The sequence below is a fragment of the Prionailurus bengalensis genome, chromosome D4 (assembly GCF_016509475.1).
Source record: "Prionailurus bengalensis isolate Pbe53 chromosome D4, Fcat_Pben_1.1_paternal_pri, whole genome shotgun sequence".
Lineage (NCBI taxonomy): Eukaryota > Metazoa > Chordata > Mammalia > Carnivora > Felidae > Prionailurus > Prionailurus bengalensis.
Genome location: NC_057359.1, coordinates 62474011 through 62497176, shown reverse-complemented (window position 1 = coordinate 62497176; position 23166 = coordinate 62474011). Strand labels below are relative to the sequence as shown.

Genomic DNA, 23166 nt, shown 5'->3' with positions numbered 1-23166 from the left:
TTACAACAAGCCTGTAAGTTGGTCAGGGTAGGGGTCATTTTCCGTTTACACGAAATCAAACTGAGGATCAGGCAGGTGAAGTGGTTTTTCCAAAATCACACAACTACCAACAGGTGGAACTAGGAGTGGCTCTCAGGTTTCCTGATGCTTGTGTGTGCATGTGTGCGTGCGCGCCTGTGTGTGTGTGTGTGTGTGTGTGTGTGTGTGTGTGTGTGTGTAGGTGCGCATGCATGTGTGCATGCATGCGTGTATGCGTACGTGTGGGCACTCCTCCCTCCATCTGTCCACCCGGGTGGCCCTCTGCCTGTAAGCTGTTTCAGCGAATGCAACAATTCCTACCTTCTGAGAGAGACTTAGTAGGAGCACTCTCAATAACTAACCTTTAATAAGTGTCTGGATCACATCTTTGTGTCCCATCTCACAGGCTCGGAAAAGTGGAGTGTGCTTCATGACATCAGTGGCATCTACTTGAGCATTATTTTCCAACAATAACTTCACGGTGCTGACGTGGCCAGAAAGGGCCGCGGCATGTAATGCTGGAAAGGGAGCAAAAGAAAGCAAAGAACTCTTTGATAACAACGTCACCTTTTTCTTATTCTGTGTGTCTTTTGTTCTTTTGATGTCTTCATTTTGGCTAAATGCAATTTAATCTTAAGGATTCTCTATTGTTCACTTCTACAGATTTGAATCTTCCTTTCTATTCATATGTACTACTCACATTTCCCCCCTTCCTGTCTATCTTTCTCATCTCATGGTTTCTTCCTTTCCATCCTGTTGCTCTGAAATGCTTTCCTTTCCTCAGTTACTACTTTATTATCTTTTCCTCCCTCTTAGACGGGAAGGGAACAAAAACATGACAAAAGAGAAATGATTTAAACGAGGCAGGCAATTCTGCCCACCAACCCACTCAATAAACATCTGCCCCTGAGGGTTGGTGTGATGGGAGGTGTCTGTCAATCTACCAGCCCTTCAGCGGCTTAGCCGTGCTATTCCTGCCATCGGTCTGCATACCCATGTGGTACAGAGGGTATGTGCATCCCACTGTATTCAGTGCATTTTTCATACAACATGGCTCCAAATGCAAGCCATTGATTTCCTCAGGGCCCAATTTAAGAAGCAGCAACTTGTTTCAACATTGGAGAAAACACCTGAGAAGGAATGGGGTCTGCCTTCAAATGGGATTTGAAAGAGTCATTTTGACTATATATGAGTTTCATGTTATGCTGACCTGTGCCTATGTTACTTCATTCTAGCACTTGACTTATGTCATTACTCTTTGGATTACTCTTTAAATTCTATTTAAATACACCACTGCTTAAGTTCTGAGTTTGCCAGCATAAGTGCCTAGAGGTCTGGGCCAGTTCTTCCTAAGTATCATGGCTCTATAATGCCTAGAACAATGTTTCTTTCATAAGGAGTGATCCATGGACCAAACCTAGGATGCCTATAAAAACACAGATTCCCAGGCATTTACTGAGAACCTGCTACGGGCTGGGTATTAACATAAGGGTGGGAATTCAGCCGAGAACAAAATACATAAGGTTACGTTCTAGTAGGAGAAGCAAAATAAAAATGGAATGGATAAGCCAGAAAGTGTCAGATGGTGACAGATGGTATAATGGGAGTATTAAAAGGTACCTTGATATGCAGAGTGACTAGGAGACCACTTTAACGGATGGTGATGGAAAGCCTTGCTAAGGAGCTGATATTGAAGTTGAGACCTGAATCATAAAGAAAGAGGGAGCAATGTAGAGATCTCGAGAGGGAGGAGTTTGGGCAAAGAGAACAGTTGGTCCAAGGGCAGGAGTGAATCTATGTGTTTAAGGAAGGCTAGGAAGCTGCAGCACAACGAATAAAGGCAAGTAAGTCGGAAAGGTAGAGAAGGCCAGGTATAAGTGGCCACATAGGGCCCAGTGATGAAGACACTGACGGACTTTACATAGGTGAGTGATAGTATTTGACTTGTGCTTTAATCAGATTGCTCTAGCTGCTCTGAAGAGAAGGCACTGTAGTAAGTTAGAATGAAAGCAGGGAGACCAGCTAACACTATTGAAGAAGACTTAGTAAAAAATGATGGTGGCTTGAGCTAGGGTGGCAGGAGTGGAGATGAAGAGAAGCAGAAAGATTTAAAATATAATTTAGGGACACTTGGGTGGCTCACTTGGCTGAGCATTGGACTCGATTTTGGCTCAGATTATGATCTCACGGTTTGTGAGGTTGAGACCTGCTTCCGGCTCTGCGCTTACAATGCCTAGCCTGCTTGGGATTCTCTCTCTCCCTCTCTCTGCGCCCCCGCCCCCCCCCCCCCCCAGCTTGTGAGCACATGTGTTAGCTATGGATTGAAGAATTGAAAAAGCAAAAAGGAAACACTGAGGTATCACAGAGGTAGTAAATGCAGAAGACAGCCAGCAATTCTAGGACTAGGGGAACATAAAGAAGAAGATGGAATTGTTAAAACCTAAAAGCCTAGAAGAGGAGCCCTGTGGAGTGGAAACTCAGACCTCTGAGCAGGGCTCTGCTTGACTGGTGTTGGTGCTCTGGGGCTGGTACTGTGAGTGTTGGAGAAATTGCAAGAAATTAACCATCACCACTGGAACAAACTATCACTGCTGTGTTGAAGAAGACTGACTAGGGTGATGCTGACAGGAACAGGAAACCAAAACAAGAATAGTAAGCAAACAGGAAGGTGTAATCCCACTCTTCTAGCTTCCAGTTTCTCTCTACTGCCCCCTATGGGTGGATTCTAGCAGGGCACCTGCTGGCAAAGGGGGAAATGTGGTCTGCAGAGCCCCGGCCCTGGCATGTCAAAGACAGGAGAGTCCCGTTATCATATCTAAAAAACATTAGCAAAAATTCTGCCATATTGAATACACAGATAATGCCCATATTTTCCTGATGGTTTTATATATTTTTTTTCAGTTTATTTGAATGAAGATCCAAATAATGTCTGTATGTGGCTGTTGATGAGAACTCTTCTTTCATGGGAAGCAAAAACAACCCTGTAGAGGGATGATGGAGACAAACTCACTCTTGTAGAAGAGAAATGGCAGGAAGGCATGTCTGACATACAATAAAATCCCCTTAAGAGAAAGAGCCAGGGAACTGACGAATCTGAGAAGAAGTTATGTCTGAACTCCAACCATGGGGCACATCAGAAAGACACCTTTGGTCAAAAGGATGGAAGTATCCTTGCCCATACTTTATTAAAATACACGACAAAGTTAAACTAAAAGCAAAGCTAGTGATGGAGTGAAAGCCTGCATACTAATGGGAGTCTGACAAAAAATGAAACGTTCAGACCATTTATAAACTCAATGTCCCACATATCATGTCTGCAATATACCCTTCTTTAAGAAGCTTAAGGTCAAGAGACTCATAAATATGGAGAACAAACTGAGGGTTACGGGAGGGGCTGTGGGAGGGGGGAGGGGCTAAATGGGTCAGGGGCACTAAGGAATCTACTCCTGAAATCATTGTTGCACTAGATGCTAACTCATTTGGATGGAAATTTAAAAAAATAAAAAATAAAACAAGTTAAAAAGTAAAAAAAGAAGAAGCTTAAGGTCTACTGTGAAGCGCTGATAAAGAAATACTCTTGACAGTTCAAGTCTTTATTAAAATTGGTGTTACCTAAAACTCTTTAAAAAACAGTTTAGAAGGGGTGGTGGCATAGGGATAGAGAGGGAGATTGTTAGGTATAACCCTGCCTCCCCACCAAATGCCACATCAGTAGTTCTGGTGGGTGCAAACAGCTCTACTGTGTTTCCACAAGTAAGAAAACACTGAGAAGCTTGTAGCTGAGTTTTTATTCTGGTCTGTGTTGTGCTAATGTGCGATTTTCTTTCTTTTTCTGACTTGTAATTACGATATAGTACCCAAGGTAGAGACTTCCAAGTTGACAACGAAAGCTAAAAAATTCGTACCTCTCTTATTAGCCAACACACAGTTAAAGGGGCCTCTTCTTAGAAAAAGAGAGTGAAAGAAGGATCTACTGAAAGCTTTGGATGCAAATCTAACGTGAAGCTCTGAAGCTTCAAGAGTCATGTGGGGGTTATCTCTAAAATGGGAGATTTGGGAGGAGGTGATGCTCTTCAAATCTGAGAAAAGAGCACATTAAATGAGACATACATAGATATGTGGATTCCTTAAAATATAATCCTGGATTTTTGAAGTATGATCGATAACTACTAAATATGCATAGTTTAAGTACAGGTTTATTTATTTATTTTTTTATACCAAGATAAACGACATGAAGAGTTCTCATAATCATGTTTAAGGGGCAACCAGGCTTTTATTTATTTATTTATTTATTTATTTATTTATTTATTTTTTAATGTTTATTTTTGAGACAGAGAGAGACAGAGCATGAAGGGGGAGGGTCAGAGAGAGGGAGACACAGAATCTGAAACAGGCTCCAGGCTCTGAGCTGTCAGCACAGTGCCCGACGCGGGGCTTGAACTCACGGACCGCGAGATCATGACCTGAGCTGAAGTCGGCCGCTTAACCAACTGAGCCACCCAGGCGCCCCAACCAGGCTTTTAAACCAAATGCCACCATTCACCTGGTAGAAACATAGGCTAATTTGAGCCATCAAACTTGGAGGAAATAAAGCTTTTGGAGTGATATCCTGGTAACCTAAACTTAAAATGTGCCAATGGAAGTCAAACAATATTAGATTAGGAACAATGATTTCAGGCATTACTGTACAATTTGTAGGGCACCTATACACTTTGGAACCCTAAAGAAAGCAAATGGAACAAGTCTCCCAGTTCTTACCTGTACCTCCGTATTTGTCTGCCATGTTAATATCAATGTCAGATTTTAAACTCAGCATAGTCCTAAGGACATCATCACTGCCTTTTCCAGCAGCCCACATAAAGGATGTTCTTCCTTCCAGGTCTGAATCATCTTTCACTGAAGGATGTTTTAAAAATACTTTAACTGTTTCCTGTAAGAAAACTTGATTAAAAAAAATTGAGACAAGATGGTAGCATTTTCTATGGTAATAAAGCCAGTGTTATATGTGACTTCCTCTAAGATGCAAAGTATTTTTTCCCTGCTTTCGAATCAAATGAAATTATCTTTTTTATGAATAATGAAACTACAATTTCCATTGAAAGTAACAATCCTCTTTCTTTATATATTAGTTTCATTTTCCATGCATTTCAAACACACAACCTAAGTCCCTCATTCAACATCCTCATAATTGAGGATGAACATCCACCATCAAGTTTGAAAACTTTATAGGTCACTCTTTGAGAGACTCATGGGGTGCCTGGGTGGCTCAGTCAGTTAAGCTTCTGACTTCAGCTCAGGTCATGATCTCACAGTTCGTGCGTTCGAGCCCCGTGTGGGGCTCTGTGCTCCAGCTCAGAGCCTGGAGCCTGCTTTGGATTCTGTGTCTTCCTCTCTCTCTCTGTTCCTCCTCCACTCATGCTCTGTCTCATTGTCTCTCAAAAAATGAACAAATGTTAAAAAAAAAATTAAAACACTCAAATATTCAGTGTCATGACCAACATTAAAACATAGGTTTTTCTTGGACATTTTAGATGCAGAGACCTGTATACTCAGCCATGCCTCATACATTCTCTTGTTGTGTGTTTTGCCACTATAATTAAAAAAATATTTAATTCACTTACTGAATAATGATGTGTAACTACTGACAAATGCAGTGTTCAGTTCATTTAAACAGATATTTATTTATCAAGTCCTATATTCCAGGTCCTTCCTCTATGGAATCACACTAAAATTAGGACCTGCAATAATCCTAACAGGGCGTGACAATTTTAATGGGGGTTAATATTCACAGTTTTCTAAATTGCCTCTTTCCTTAAGCCTCAGATGCTTACATACATTTAGGGAGATCATAGAAACTTTAGCTTGAATGGAAGTAAAATAGTTTCAGGAAAAAAAAAATTCTGAAGGTTGTGAGCTGGCCAAAAGTGTCTAAGTGTTGATGCTCAATATTCTAAAGCAAGATGAAATTCAAGGGCAGCCCTTCATTCCCAGATGAAGAAATTTAGGTTCAAGGTCATACAAAGGTGGTAGATATAGGAGTGGAGTCCAGGCTAAATCACAGCACCCTTTCCACTGTATACACCGTATGCCACTGTATATACCACTTCCTAGTGTTAAAACACATTGAGCTACTGAGGTGTTAGAGTGGAGTGCTCTTAGGATCTACTGTGTATGCTTAGTACACACAAGATTGGAATAAACAAATGGATTTTATTTATTTTTTATTTTTTTATTTAAAAAATTTTTTTTTCAACGTTTATTTATTTTTGGGACAGAGAGAGGCAGAGCATGAACGGGGGAGGGGCAGAGAGAGAGAGGGAGACACAGAATCGGAAACTGGCTCCAGGCTCTGAGCCATCAGCCCAGAGCCCGACGCGGGGCTCGAACTCCCGGACCGCGAGATCGTGACCTGGCTGAAGTCGGACACTTAACCGACTGTGCCACCCAGGCGCCCCAACAAATGGATTTTAAAACGTGGTAATTTTTTGGTCTGTTTTCTTTTACTAATTTGTAAACATTTCCTTGTTGAGTATGTTTTCTTAATGATGAATGTTCACAGAGGTTTGTGGATTTTTGTTATTATTTTCTAAAAAGGGACTTATAGCCTCCTGTGGGTTAACAGAGTCCAAGGAGATCAAGGGGCTTGAAACTGAGCTTAGAAGATTTGCATAATTATTAAAAAATCATCTCCGTAATTGGCAGATTATCCAGAGCAAGTATTTCTTTGGATAAACACCCATAATGTTCTGCCATTCTTCCTTATTCCCAGTAGCTTAGTCACTTAATTGCTGGTATCTGTGCACATGTTAAATTTGGAGTCTAAGATGTGGGTTCAAGATCTTGGGCAAGTCATTTAATCTGTTGAAACCTTGGTTTCTTCCTCTTTAAGTTAGGGATACCACGTCCTCTCACAGGCTTGTGTTGAAATATGAATCGAGTTCTGATTTCCATAGGTTTAATAGGCTGGGCCAATGAATTTCTTATCTATCTGTAACAAGAAAGGGCTCCTCTTCAAAATATACTTTGTCTTTTTCTGAGACAATAGAATAATGGGAGACAATAGAAGACAATGGTTTGCCAAAAGTCTAGGTGATACATTTATAGAAATGCCAGGAAGGAGAGACCATAGCTATAGTTGCTCTAGGTACCAGAGACAAAGAACGATGGGAAAATAAGATATTTTAGGAATCTGAGCATTAAATTTATTCAGTGGTAGATTTGGGAAGGTCAGGAAGATGGGATTACACTATGCTGATGATGGCATTCTTATAACGTTTTAAGTTTATTTATTTTGAGAGAGAAAAAGAGAGAGAGAGAGAGAGAGAGAGCGAGCAAGCAGGGGAGGGGCAGAGAGAGAGGGAGAGAGAATCCGAAGTAGGTTCTGCACCATCAGTGCAGAGCCTAATGTGGGGCTCGAATCCACCAACTGTGAGATCATGACCTGAGCCGAAATCAGGAGTCGGACACTTAAGTGACTGAGCCACTCAGATGCCCACATTCTTATAATTGAATGTAACCAAAGTTTCCACTACACACACCCATGCAGAATACAGTAAAATAAACTCTGACTGCTTTGACATGTGCCTTTTTGGATAAGTCTCTAGTTCTTGGAGGCCACTTACTCAGGAAGCTGAAACAGCCTAGCTGCTATGTTACTGGCTGGACTGAGGGACATAAAGGATGCACAAGTGCTTTGTAAAACTGTAAAGGGTGGCAAGGGAAGAATTATTAATAATATTCAATATCTTTAGAAATAATTCACATTTTTGCTTTCTCAGCTATATAATACACAAAATTATTAGCACTAGCAGTAGAAGGAATGCATTGCATTTCTTGAGTCCCTGCTCTGTACCAAGAACTACACTAGGCACTGGGCACAAATTTTCTCTGATTCTTACAACAATCCTGAAAGGAAAGGTATAATTATCCTCATTTTACATGTGAAGAAACTAAGGCTTAGGAAGCTAAGAAACTTGTTCCAGGTCATACAGCCAGCCGATGGCAGAGTCAGGATCCCAGCCAAGGTTAGACCAGTTCTAAGGCCTTGCCACACAAAGAAAACACTTGAACACTAAATGCATATAAAACCTTAGTACCATAAAATTAACCAGAAGATGAAACATACTTACATAGAACAAAATGTTACACTGAACAGTTAATATAAAAACTGTGTTAAAATTTCACATGACTTACAACTATCCCTCGCTTTACAGTCAGAGTTAACAGTGTGAGCAATTGTTAAAATATAATCGCTACACAAACACAAACACTAGTACGTGTAAAACTGAAATGTGAATAAGGTGAGTGGATTGTAGGAATGTCAATTTCCTGTTTATGATACTGTTTCATACTTTTGTAAGCTGTTACCATTGGGGTAAATGTGGCCGAAGGGTACATGGGATCTGGCTGTTTTATTTCTTATGACTGCATATGAATTTGTAATTATGTCAAAATAAACATGTAATTATGCAAAAAGATAACTGTCGCATTTTACTTACGGCAAAGTTACTCTGAGCTGCATAGTGCAAGGGTGTTGCTCCTTGGCTGTCGGATGGGATGGTTCCAGATTTATTTCTTTCTAAAAGGAGATGGACAATCTGTGCATGGCCTGAAAGTAGATACAAGGCAGTTATCACGTAAAAGGACTAGTTAATTTTTTTTTTAATTTTTTTTTCAACGTTTTATTTATTTTTGGGACAGAGAGAGACAATGCATGAACGGGGGAGGGGCAGGGAGAGAGGGAGACACAGAATCGGAAACAGGCTCCAGGCTCTGAGCCATCAGCCCAGAGCCCGACGCGGGGCTCGAACTCACGGAGCGCGAGATCGTGACCTGGCTGAAGTCGGACGCTTAACCGACTGCGCCACCCAGGCGCCCCAAGGACTAGTTAATTTATAATCTATTTTAAGGAAAGTTTTCTGAATAGTGGCCCCCAGTATAGCTTCTTCTAACTTCTCACTAAAATACTATGATCACGTAGAACAAAGGCGAACACTTACAACACTGAAATCTTAATGATTCAATCAGAAAGGAAATGATATGAATTACAATTGCTAGATTGAGAAAGAGTATATTAGGTATCAGCCCACTGCATTCCCTAGCTCTGTTTTATAAAACCGTCCATTAAAAACAGGAGGGAAGCCAGCCCCTGTCAGCCATCAGGGTCCCTAGTATCCAGGTCCCACTGTACAGCTGATCAGAACCGCACAGCTTTTCAGGAGGACAAAGTATAATAGAGCCTCTTGTAACCTCTGAGGCCTCCTATCAGTCCTCTCTACCCTCCCACCTCCACTTTTTTCACAGTAGGTGGTGATTTCAAATCCCAGAAAACGTGTGGCAGGAATGATGAGGTGGTGGCAGAGAAAATACTCCGCAGCGCATTCTGGGGGATGTGGTTTCCGCAAGTGAAGAGCTGTAGAAAGGATCAAAGAATGAACAAACATGGTAGCGGCATATTTGGGAGGCCTGAATATCATGCATTCTATTGCTTCCGTGTTCTGGGGACCCAGGCAGCAGAAGAACATGGACACACCGCAGGAGAAAAGCAGGCAGGAAAGGGGAATGTGGGTGGGAGTTGTGCTCACAGACCTGCTCCCAGGTATGACACAGATGGAGTTCTCTGAGGTGGGCAAAGTGAGATCACAGGCAGACTACTGAGACATGTCACCTTGTTTGAAAGATAAGGAGAAAAATTCTGTAAAGGCAGTATGAAAATACACTATAGGACAGGGAACTAGGAACACCATCAGGAGATGAAACGCATACCTCAGAACATGATCTAGAGAAGGGTCCAGAGCAAAAGCTCAGGAAACTGTTTGGCATCCTTGACTTGGGCAAAGAGATGTCCTCTATGGAATGAAACAGAATATCCTAAGAAGGAAATAATCTGAAACGCAAAGGTGATGGAAGGAGGCGAAAAGGAAAAAAGCCGAGATACAAAGAAATTGGGATGTGGGAAGGGAATCAAAATACAGCCTAAAATACAATCTATGAGAGTCAGAAAGAAAACGGAACTAGGGAACAAAAAGTCACTTTAGTGACCTGGAGACGAATTTGCGAAGTCCTCCCAGAACGCACCAGACAAAGAGAGAGGGATGAAACTGCACATTGAAGTGAAATCTAAATAATAATTATAAATCTGATAATAAGACGGAATGCAAATGCAAAAAGTATTCTGAAAAGACACAACGTGTAATTTAAAAACTAAGCCTGCAATAATAACTGGGGAAAACTTCAGATCATGTTAACAAATACTAAAAAAGCGATAAGTAAAGGCATGCTAAATTCCTCATTTTAAATTCGGTGGAAATCAATAGATGCAGTTTTGCTTTTAACTCTTGACTTATGTTTTAAAAAGTTTTCGATAAATTTAAAAGTAAACACTAATAGAACCTAAAACTCTCCTAAAACACTAGGCAATTCAAAACCAAGTAACAACAAACCTAATCTATATACCAAAAGGCAGGGGGAAAAAAAACCCAAAACATCAATAATACTCAAAGAACAGAGTAGCAGAAAAAAGACCAAATCATATATCTTATAATAGTGACTATTAATGGGTAAAACTCCTTCACTGAAAGAGAAAGACTCTCAGATTACATGCCCTCCAAAGGCAGACACAGACACATTTTTGCACTCTCTCATCTAACAAGTGATCCCCAAAAAGGTTAAGTAAAAGGCATATCGGGAAAATATGAGAAAAAAAAATCACATATCATAGTATTGGCACAAACATAAAATTAAAGCCCTCCTCCCCAAATACACAAGCATTGAATGTGAAGATTATTTTATATTTACATTTGTCAATGAATGTACATTACTCTTAAAATAAAAACGTGTTAAGATACGATGTTGAAATTAAAACCGATATATAACAGAGAATACATTTATATTACTAAAATTTAAGCATACAACAGAGGGATAGAAGATGCCACATATCAACTAAAAATTAAATTAAGGGCACCTGGGTGGCTCAGTCAGTTAAACACGCAACTCTTGATTTCAGCTCAGGTCATGATTTCAGGGTTCAGGGATTCGAGCCCAGCGTGGGCTCTGCGCTGACAGGCAGAGACTGCTGGAGATGGTCTCTGCTCCTCCCGTTTGTGCGCATGTGCAGGTGCGCACGTGCAGATGCGCATGCGTGCGTGTGCCCGCGAAAAACCCTTAAATTAATTAAACGGAGGTGGAAGCTGACAGGTGAAGGGAATCCATGGAAAGTTTCTGGTACTCATTGCAGTTCCTCCTTCCGTTGATCCTTTGACTGACAGCTCACCTAGCAAAGCTGCCCAGTGAAGAGGGGTTCGAAATAAGTTGTCGTAAGACGTTATATTGCAGCTTTCATATGAGGTCAAGACATCAACCACTGTCACATTCCCATCAGCGACCGCAAAGTGAAGAGGTGTCCGACCCTCGTAGTCTTGCCAGTTCAGTAAGGACTCCGTGGGAGCAGCGTCCTATTTTGAAGAAACCAGAGACTTCAGACACACGTGGAATTCTCAGTAAATCACATTTGACATAAGCATGAGCTGAGGCATTTTCTAAACCTGTATATTCATTCTCTCTTAGCACAAGTGATAAAACTCAGAAAAAAAGTATACGTTCTAAACCTTTAAAAATTTCTTGTCATGTTTAACTATAAAAAATGCAGAAAAGATATAATAAGTACCATTACTGACTATCCAGATTAAATAGGTGTCAATATATTGCCTAATGCACTTTTGTACCTGTTATGGATTCGGCTAAAGCTGTATGTTTTATACTTTTGTTCCATATGTATGCATCCATAAACAATATGTAAATTATATATGTGTGCTTTCAATATTTATACCTCTGAGTTTATACTATGTATATCCTTTGGCAGTTTTTTTCCTTCAACACTATACTTTTGGGTGTCCGTGTTGATACTAGTTCACTTGTTAAGCCACAATTTACTTATCCATTCTCCTTGTGAGGGACAGTTAGGTTATTTACAGTTGTTCCATTATTAACAATAATGCTGCAATGAACATGCTTCCTTTACATGTCCCTTTGTAGCACATGTGTGAGATTTTCCTCTAGCCCAGACACCTAGAAGGGGAATTTCTGGGTACAAGGATATTTACATTATCAATTACGTATTATCAAACTGCTCTCCAAATGGTTACACTAATTAACACATCCAGGACAATGTGTAAAAGTTTTTAGTTCTCCACATGCTGGCACAAATTAACCCTTTGGTATTATCAAGCTTACTACATTTTTCCCCCCTTACAGGAATGAAAGCATTTTGCTGATGTTTTAATTTTATTTATTTTATGAATGAGGTTGTGTTTTATCATATGCTTATTGGCTGCTCTGTTTGAATTGACAGTTCACATTTACTCATTTTTCTCCTAGGTCTTTGTATCTACTGCGAGGTCCCCTTTCAAGAATAAAGGATTTATTTCCCTAGCTGCTGTGAGTGCTGCCAGCAGATGACCCTCAACTGTCAGACTTTTACAATTGCTTCAGCTAAAGACAGTTGCTTCACTCAAGGTCATATCCCTTCTTAGATTAGGTCACAGCCAAAGCCAAGCCTTCCTGCCCCAACCTGAGAACTCTCTGAAAGGCCACACAAGTTTAGAGTTGCCTGTGTGGTCATCCTATTTTATATAAAAAAAAAAAAGTATGAAAGGTATTTTAAACACTTCAAAAAAAAGTAGTAGAATTTTACCATGGTGGCATTTTAGGCCTTTGAGTCTCCAAAGGACTAAGATGTGTTTACAAGGAAAAAAAAAAAAAAGCCAAATCTGTGAGGAAACAAGATACGATGAGTGACAAGTATCCTCCAAAGACTCCAGATATTGGAGTTGACACATAAAGAATATAAAATAACTATCTATGAACATGTAAAAAAATTAAAAACGAAATAAAAGGTGAATAAGGTAAAAAAAAACTATCAAAATGACGAGGCAGACTTAAAAAAAAAAGAAAACAAAAAGAACTTTTAGATGTAAAAATATTGGATTGAGCAATGAATAGGGCAAATGAGAGAGTGGACTCAGGTGAAGAAAGGCTGAGTAAACTGGAAGGCGTGTTTGATGTAATTACCCAGAACATGGCAAGAAGATGGAAGGTAAAACAGACGAGACATGGAGAATAAAATAACAATGTCTAAAATATGTGTAACTGGGACCATAAAGGCAAGAGTGTAGAGAATGAGAGGTAATATTTAATTTTTTTTTAATGTTTATCCATTTTTTCAGAGTGAGAGCATGAGTGGGGGAAGGGCAGAGAGAGAGGGAGACACAGAATCCGAAGCAGCTCCAGGCTCTGAGCTGTCAGCACAGAGCCCGATGTGGGGCTCGAACTCACGAACCATGAGATCATGACCTGGCTGAAGTCGGATGCTTAACCATCTGAGCCACCGAGGTGCCCCAAGAGAAGTAATATTGGAAGAGATAATAGCTATATATTTTCCAGAATGGACATGAATTGATAGTCTACGCCAAACATGACAAAAAACACCCCAAAACCAAAAACCAAAATAATGCACCAAAAAACAAACAAAAAAACCCACCCCCCAAACAAAAGAACCTCCCCCCGCCCCCACCGGACACACTGTAGTGAAACTGCAGAATGCCACACAGACAAGAATGTAAAAGCAGCCTGTGAGAAAAGATAAATCATCTCTAAAGCAATGACATTTACACCAATACAGAATGCTCCACAGGAACAATGAAAGGCAGAAAGCAGCAGAAAAGCCTGAAAGAGTAGAGAAAAAGAAGTACTTAGAAGTGTGTATACAGAAAAACTATATATTCAAGAGCGTGGTAGAAATGTAGACATTCCTTTTTTAAAAATGTTTGTTTTGAGAGAGAGAGAGAGAGAGCGCATGCGTACAAGCAGGGGAGAGGCAGGAAGAGAGGGAGAGAGAGAATCCTAAGCAGGCTTTCTCTCTCAGCGCAGAGCCTGACATGGGGCTCAATCTTACGAACCCTGAGATCATGACCTGAGCCCAAATCAAGATGCTTAACCTACTGAGCCACCCAGACGCACTGAAATGTAGATATTCTTAAGAGCAGAGAGCATTCACCACCAATACATCTACCCTAAAGGTAGATCCCTAAAGGGAGTTCTTAGAATTATATTTCAGGAAGTAAGATATTAACTCCGGAAGGAAAACTTGAGATTCAAGGAGAAATGCAGAGCAAAGGAATCAGTTAACATGCAGGTAGAAATAACTATTGCATATACAAAAGAATATTATCTTTTAAAGTCTAATTTGTGTGTTATAAGCAAATAGGACTAAATATTAGACTATCATAGCTTATAAGCTGGAATTTGAGAAGCACTGATTAGAAACCTCAAAGAATCCACTGATAAATATTCAAAATTAATAAGAAAGTAATAAAAATTAATAAGCAAGTTGGTTAGATTCATATTCAATGAACAAAAATATCAACTGCATTTCCATGTGCCTTCAACTACCAGTTAAACATACATCTTAGATACACTAACAAAAAATAATAAAAGTTCAGGGGCACCTGACTGCTCAGTCAATAGAGCACTCGACCCTTGATCTCCCTTGAACTCACGTTCAAGCCCCATGCTGGCTATAGAAATCACTTTAAATAAAAGCAGTACTATTTTTATTTTTTTAAGTTTATTTATTTATTTTGAGAGAAAAAGAGACAGCATGAGTCAGAGAAGACCAGAGAGAGAGGAAGAGAGAGATAATCCCAAGCAGGCTCTGCACTGCCGGCACAGAGCCAGACATGGGGCTTGAACTCACGAAACTGTGAGATCATGACCTGAGCCGAAACCAAGAGTTGGACGCTCAACTGACTGAGTCACCCACGCACGCCATAAAGCAGCACTATTTTTAAGTAGCAAAAAAAATAGAAATAGTTCCAAATGTCTGTGAATAACTGAATAATGTATGGCTTGTTCAGAAAATATAGAATACTACATAATGGCAAAAAATAATATATTACAGGTATACACAGCAACATAGATAAAATCACCAGCATAATATTGAGCAAGAAAAGCATATTGCAAAAGAATACATTCAATGTGATTCCATGTATACAGAATTCAAAAGCATCAAAAATGAAACAATGTAGTGTTTAGGGATACGAATATATGTGGTAAAACTATAACGAAAATCAGGAATATAAACACATCATTGAGGATAGTGGCTGCCTCTCAGAAAGGGGAAGAACAGAATGGTGTTGGGAGGTACCCAGGGAACTTCAAAGGTAACGGTTAATGTACTTGTTCTTATGCTCAGAGATGAGTACGTGAATATTTGTGGTTTCTATATTCTTTACAACTTTTTTGTTTTTTAAAGTAGGCTCCATGCCCAACACAGGGCTTGAACTCACGACCCTGAGATCAAGAGTTGGGCGCTCCATGGACTGAGCTACCCAGGTGCCCCTTGTATTCTTTATGTCTTACAAGCATTTTACAGATATCTCTACGCAGTGTTTAATAGGCGCAAGTATAAAACAGAGCCAGGGAAGGATAAATACAAATTCAGGAAAGTAGTTGATGGGGGACAGGGCAAGTGTGGCTTAAGTAGAGAGGATGTGTTTGGAAACCGGCATGTCGGAAATTCTGTGTGGTCTTAAATAGCAGCATAGCAGCACTACCGTGTTCTATTTCTTGAGTGATGGGTTCACGTGTCTGTTTTGTTTCTTCTGGTTCATAATTTGTTTGTGTGTCGTATATACGCTTTCGTATACTGGCTATTTCATAACAAAAAAGTTGTTTGTCAGCAAGGCCGCCCGGGGCCAGCAGCACCACCGTACTCACCAGGATGCATCGCACCGTATGAACAGCACTGGGATCTTTGTGGTTAGCTGCCCAGTGAAGTGGGATCTTGCCTTCGACGTCAGGGATCCCGATGTTGGAATCATGCTTGATGAGCAGCTTCACGTGCTCCGGGTTATTGTAATAGGCACTCCAATGCAGAGCCGTTTGCTGCAAAATCGCGAGAGGCTCAGAAACACAGCAATAGTGACCCAACAGATTTCCCCCAAGTTTTTATTGTGTGACAGGCACTGTTGTAAGAGCTTTCTGTATTTTACCTCATATAGTCATCGTGATAACTCTAGGCAATGAGTACTCTTGATTCTGCATGTGATTGATGAGGAAAGGGAGCACAAGGTGGATGAGTGCTCTGCTCAGGGGTATGAAGGTAGTAAGCGGCCGGATTGAGATTTAAATCCAGGCAGTCTGAAGAGGCAGTCTGACCTCTTAATCATGACAGGCATTTAGGTCATCAAGTACTAATCAGTGGTAATACTGAGAAAAAGAAAAGCAGGCCGGTGGTTTATGAATAATTATCAACAAAGTAAGTAACAATCTTGATATCGCACCAAGCATTTTAAGAATTTGATAGAATGTTTTGAATTTCAGTATCTATCAAAAAGAAGATCCATGCATAGGAAATCATGGATTTGGAATCCATTTCTTATATCAAAGTACAAATTTAAATTTAACTATAATTTTATAGGATAAATTGTTAGACTTACTACTGATGTTAAGATACATGTTGCAAATACAGCGATATTGGCTTTATTTTGGATAAAAGTTAAAAGTGAACATCCTGTTGGGGCACCTGGCGGGCTCAGCAGGAAGAGCATGCAACTCTTGATCTTGGGTCATGACCTCGAGCTCCGCACTGGGCGTGGAGCTTCCTTAGAGAAAGAAATAAGGGCACCTGAGTGGCTCAGTTGGTTGGGCTTATGTCATGATCTCACGGTTTGTGGGTTCAAGTCCTGCATCAGGCTCTGTGCTGACAGCTCAGAGCCTGGAGCCTCCTGCGGATTCTGACTCCCCCTCTCTCTGCCCCTCCTCCACTCATGCACTCACACACTCTCTCTCTCTCTCTCTCAAAAATAAATAAACGTGGAAAAAAAATTTTTTAAATGAACATCCTGAACTTGTTGGCATTGCTTTAAAATCCCCTCTGCCGTTCTCATCAACAAACCACAGTAAGACTGGTCTCCGTATTAAAAGAGTCACTGAGCAAACACAAAGAAATGGTTGGGCTGTACATTATCTCTTATGAACAGCAGTATCATCAATCCAGTCTAGAATCAGATCATTCGCCAGTAGGAACCAAGCTCACTTGCTACACTAAAAACTTTAACTGTTGACATATGTGGAATTTACGTACAGTGCACCTACAGGCATTTAATACGAAGAGTCACTCATTACTTTTTATTTAGTAATGACTGTAGAACAAAAACAGTCACAAATATAATAGAAAATAATTTCCTATAGCTACATTTTCTTCCTTCTTCCTCTTCTTCTTCTTCTTTTTCTTCTTCTTCTTTTTAATTGTTTTAAATGCTTATTTATTTTTGAGAGAGAGACAGAGCGTGAGCGGGAGAGGGGCAGACAGAGAGGGAGACACAGAACCAGAAGCGGGCTCCAGGCTCTGAGCTGTCAGCGCAGAGCCTGACACAGGGCTCAAATTCACGAACTGTGAGATCATGACTTGAGCTGAAGTTGGACGCTCAACCAACTGAGCCACTCAGGTGCCCCTCTTCTTTTTTTAAAGTAGGCTCTATGCCCAATGTGGGGCTTGAACTCACAACCCCAAGACCAAAAGTCTCATGCTCTACTCACTGAGCTAGGCAGGTGCCCCTATAGCCACATTTTCAATAAACAACATATACAGTTTCAGTAATTCTTTTGTTATATTATGTTTGCTCTGAATATGTTTACTGAAAGGTAACACTAGATCTGTTGGATCTAATAGTACAAAGTTTGGGATTGTACTTTCTACATCTTTAAGCAATTTTTTTCTAGTAATTATTATTGTTTCTTTACTGTGATAAAATGTACATAACACAATTTATCATTTTAACTGTTTTTAAATGTACAGTGCAATGGCATTAAGCACATTCTCAAAGCTGTGCAACTTCGGCGCCTTCCACCCCCAGAACCTTTTCATCTTCCTAAACTACACTCCATACCCATTTAACAGTAATTCCCAATTTCCACCTGTTCCCAGCCTTTCACTTAGCATAATGTCTTCAAAAGCCATCCATGTTGTAGCGTGTGTCAGAATTTTGTTCCTTTTTAAGGCTGAATAATATTCCCTTGCATGGACTGCATTTTGTTTCTCTAACCATCCATTAGCGGGCATTGGGATTGTGGTCATCATTCTCCTACTGTGAATAATGCTGCTATGAACATGGGTGTATAAATATCTGCTCACATTTTTGATTTCAGCTCTTCTGGGTTGATACCCAGAAGTGGAACTGTTGGATCATGGGGTAGTTCCATGTTTAATTTTTTTTTTAATTTTTTTTTTTAACGTTTGTTTATTTTTGAGACAGAGAGAGACAGAGCATGAATGGGGGGAGGGTCAGAGAGAGGGAGACACAGAATCTGAAACAGGCTCCAGGCTCTGAGCTGTCAGCACAGAGCCCGACGCGGGGCTCGAACTCACGGACCGCAAGATCATGACCTGAGCCGAAGTCGGCCGCTTAACCGACTGAGCCACCCAGGCGCCCCAATTTTTTTTTTTAACGTTTATTTATTTTTGAGACAGAGAGAGACAGAGCATGAACGGAGGAGGGTCAGAGAGAGAGGGAGACACAGAATCGGAAACAGGCTCCAGGCTCTGAGCCATCAGCCCAGAGCCCGACGCGGGGCTCGAACTCCCGGACCGCAAGATCATGACCTGAGCCGAAGTCGGCCGCTTAACCGACTGAGCCACCCAGGCGCCCCCATGTTTAATTTTTTGAGAAATTGCCATCCTTTTTTCCATGGTGGCTGCACCATCTTACATTCCTACCAGCACTGCACTGGGTTCAAATTTCTCCACATCCTCACCAATGCTTGTTATGTTCTGTTTTGGTAATGACAGTCCATCCGAAAGCGTGTGAAGTGTTATCTCATGGGGGTTTTACGTTGTTCAGTTTAAATACATGATACAAAACTTTGGGTCTGTGAAGAGTGTAAATTAGAAAAACAAACAAACAACGGATCCTTCCTGTCAGTTTGAGAATCGTTGCTTTGGGCTTTTGTCCTGTTCTCGTCTCTTGTGCCTGCCTGGACCTTGCAGATCTGTTTTCCATCTGTCTGGCCGGATAACCTCCCATCCCTGTTCAGTAACAGAACAGAAAAGTACTGGACAATAGCAGGGAGTTCCTAGAAGATTCTGAGGAAGACATCATGGTGCCTGAAGATATCTGTGCCTTGGTAAGTGATTCATGGGGCTTTGTGGACTGATCAAAGTGCTTTTTCAGTGAAATATTAGCACTACAAACATGGTATGAGTTAGGAATAATACTGGTTTACAGTAGTTGTAAAATAAGGCTCTCTACAGGAAGAGCCTGTGAAGGGCAGCGTAAGGGTCACTGGACATGAGCCCAGTGGGTTTAATCCCAAGAGTTTTAATCACATATGGGCGTGCTGAAGGTAGCAAGAACTCCATGATTCGGTGCCTCGTGGAAAGGAAGAGGATTTTTGCACTTGTCTGAACACCACATTTTTATTTCCTGTAAAGAACGATCAAAGCATTGGTCAAAACAGTGGCTGGCGTGTTCAGTATGTTAAAATTCAAGATCCGGGAGGATAACTGATCCTGGCAACAAGTGCCAGAGCAGATGTCAGAGCCAAAATGAAACGAATAATATTTATTGTATAGCTAACATTTATTGAGAGTTATTTTATTACGATGCTATATGGGAATTGTGTTAAACCCTATTTATATGGGTTTGACCCTATATATATTTATATACCTCATTTTATCTTCAACAACCCTATCATCCCCTTTTTATATATGAGAAAATGGAAAAGCAGAGGAGTTAAGAAAATTTGCCCAAAGGCACAGAACAAGTAAGTAGTGGCTTCTAGACTGAAACCCAAGAAGTCTGATGCTAAAGCCCAGACCATTATACCACTGTGCACTTACTACATTGCCCCAGGCATTTGGCCACAAGGAAACTCACCCTTGGTAACTATCGCTACTAGCTGTCAAATATTGGGGTTTGGAGATGGCCTGGGTTGAATTCTAGTCTTGCCTCTTGGATCTCGGACAGAATTTAAATCTTCCCGAGCTTCAGTTTCCCCATCTGTGAAAAGGAGATGATACTACCTACCACACACGGTTGGTAGGAGGATAAAATGGCAGAATTTAAATGAAATTTTTCACTGGGGAGTATGAAGACTAGAACACATTCCACCATGTGTAGGAGCAGTGGTTCTTCCTTGAGCTTTCACATCATAAAAGGATGTGAATTTGCTTTTTGCTCTTAATTTGCCTCCTGATTTTGACAGTCCCTTACCTTTTTTTTTTTTTTAATTTAAGTTTATTTATTTATTTTGAGAGAGGGAGGGAGGAAGAAACTCCTGAGCAGGTGCCGCACCATCAGCACAGAGCCCGATGCGGGGCTTGAACTCACGCAATCATTAGATCATGACCGAAGCTGAAACCAAGAGTTGGGCCCTTAACCGAATGAGGCACCCAGGCGAACCCCCTCCCCCTTACCTTGTTTTTATCCTGTGTATCCACTTCTCCTGGTGCCATAAACTTCAGCAGAAGCGCCAAACACTTGGGGCTCTTGTGCCGAGTGGTCAAGTGCAAAGGGGTCATCTCTTCCAGATCCTTTTGCATCCAGTTTGCTCTGCGTGTAAGTAAGAGTTTCATGAAACGATAATTTCCCTAAATAAATAAATAAATAAATAAATAAATAAATAAATAAATAAATAAATAAATAGAAACAGTAAGAAGAAATTTAGTTTGGGGCCAAGGCATTTTCTAAATTTTAAAATGTTTTAAGTAGTTTAATTATTCTGCTAGAGTAAAAATATTCAGATATATCAATTGATCAAAGGAAAAATACTTAAAATCCCACTACTCTATCAATTGTTTTACTATGAAAGTTCCCTTCCAACCACTTCCTATATGCATATAATTTACACTGCATGCATATAGTTTACAATAGTTTAAATAGCTGGTCAACGTTTCATTTATTCAACCATTCTAATTTCCAGTATTTTCTTTTATAGAATATGATACAATGTACATTTATTTCCACATAGTTTTCCTTAATTTTTTCATAAGAATAAATGATCAGGAATCAATTTAGTGTGCCAAAGGAGTTTATACAGTTTTTGGTGTATTTTCCAAATTGCTATCCAGTAGCAGCAAAGAATATACTAGCACATTCTGACCCATACAGCACCTATTATTTATATTCAAAGTATAATAACCTTGCTAAATGATCAGAGATTTAAAATCCCAATTTACAGGTGAGGGAGGTGAGATTCACAGTGGTTGAACATTTTGTTCATGGTCATCTGGTTACTAAAGTATAAAGTAGGTGGTTAGTTTTCTTGCAGAGCTACGTAGAGGTACAACTGAGAGAGATGAATCTTGTTCGGAGTTTGGGTCCCAGACGCATCTGGTCACCTAAACACCAACCTAGAAGTCACTGGAGGCCATCCACTTGCAGGCAGTACTCTCCACAGCAGTTAAACCCTCCAATCTGGTAGAATCAACCCATTCAGAGAAAGCAGCTTAGCTACAGGGGTTAGAGCAATCCACTGGTGGGGATCCAGGTCAACCGTGTGTGTGTATAATATGGTAGCTTTGAAACCAAACAAAACGCTCAAAAAATTGTTCTTTGGAGCTCCTTCCTGAGATATAGTTCCATATTTCCAATTCTGGTTGGAGCCTTCAGTTTGCTTGGTACCACAGATATTTGAAAGTCAATATAACGAAACTGTACGACATAGTCAAGTTCTCTGCCTGCTTCATGCCTGTTTATCTCTCCCTATTCAAAGCAGAATGGCAGTCAGGGTTATCTGTCCTTTTCATCTTCTGAGATCCTCTACATCCTTAATATTGTTGGAAATGTGTTTTTTTTAGCATTATAATGTATTGATATTCTACCGTGAGTGGCTATGAGTATTAGTAAGAAAATATTTATGAGTTAAGCAGCCCCTCCCCCCATTGTGATGAATGTGAGGCTCTAAGGCAAAGGGACCAGCTAGGGAGACCATGAGGTGCAGAAGGATGATGGTTCCCTGCTCATACCCACAGGGACAGAGACAGGAGTCAACTCAGCTCAAGGGCTGGGCCACAGATAAGAATCAGAGGCTAAAAAAGTGTCCATCAGGCTGTCTATATTAGATGGGCCGACTTGGAATGGACCAAAAAGCAAAGTGACTCAGCTCAATTATTTCCTCTCAGAGAGGCTTTCCTTGACCACCCTAATGGAACTTATTTTGTTGTGCTTCATTCTAGTACCTTTCCATTTCCTTCATAGTACTTTGCTAAGTTTTTAGTTACTTATATTTGTTTATTTCCCTTCCCTGTGATCTCCTTCACGAGCTGTAAGCTTCATGAAGGCAGAGACTGTGTTTTACTGGGCACGGTGTTTGGCTAGCTGCTGGCACAACATAGGTGATAACTTGAAGGACTGAGTAAATGAGAGGAAATAAAGTGGGTGGGGGGATGGGCTAAATGGGTGAGGGGCATTAAGGAAGACACTTGTTGGGATGAGTACTGGGTGTTATACCTAGGTGATGAATCACTGGAATCTACTGCTGAAATCATTATTGCACTATATGCTAACTAACTTGGATGTAAATTAAAAAATTAATTAATTAATTAAAAAAATACCTTCCAGAGGTTTCTCTTTTTGTTTACAAATTCTTAATGTTGCTATACTAGATCATAACAGTTAAGAATCTTAATTCTCAGATGTCTGGTATTTGGTTACTCTTCCTTTTTAATGTTTTGTTTATTTGAGCATCATTCATCGGGCTTTCTCATGTCATCCAGTAAGTATGGATGCACCTTGAGAAGTAAGGTGCTAAAACTTCCTCAAGAGGGCACCCTGCTCTAAATCTCTTGCCATCTTTTCTTTGAAAAAAGAAATGGTGCCCAGGAGAAACAAATCTATGTGGTACTTCTTACCAAAAAATAAAGCATGACCTTTCTGAGTATAACATTTCAAATATTACAGAATAATTCATCACGACCTTTTAAAGATATTCAATCAGACAATCATCTTGATTCTGGAATCCAGAGGAAAGGGGAAGGAAAAAGAAAGAAACAAGAATATATTGGTGGGGGTGACTACTGACTTACAGACACAGTGCTTCGTGTATTCACACCTTACATTGTTCTGGGGATTCTACCTATAGAAAACATGA

At 40.3% G+C, this 23166-nt stretch overlaps 1 protein-coding gene across 1 annotated transcript in view; it reads right to left on the bottom strand.

The window, feature by feature from the left end:
- The window catches only part of INVS (inversin), a 162000-nt gene that overhangs the window by 56209 nt on the left and 82625 nt on the right, over window positions 1-23166 (bottom strand). The window contains 6 exon segments of the mRNA XM_043567058.1: window positions 381-536; window positions 4777-4948; window positions 8517-8626; window positions 11291-11471; window positions 15793-15960; window positions 20492-20665. Of these exon segments, the coding sequence (XP_043422993.1) occupies window positions 381-536; window positions 4777-4948; window positions 8517-8626; window positions 11291-11471; window positions 15793-15960; window positions 20492-20665 (961 nt within the window).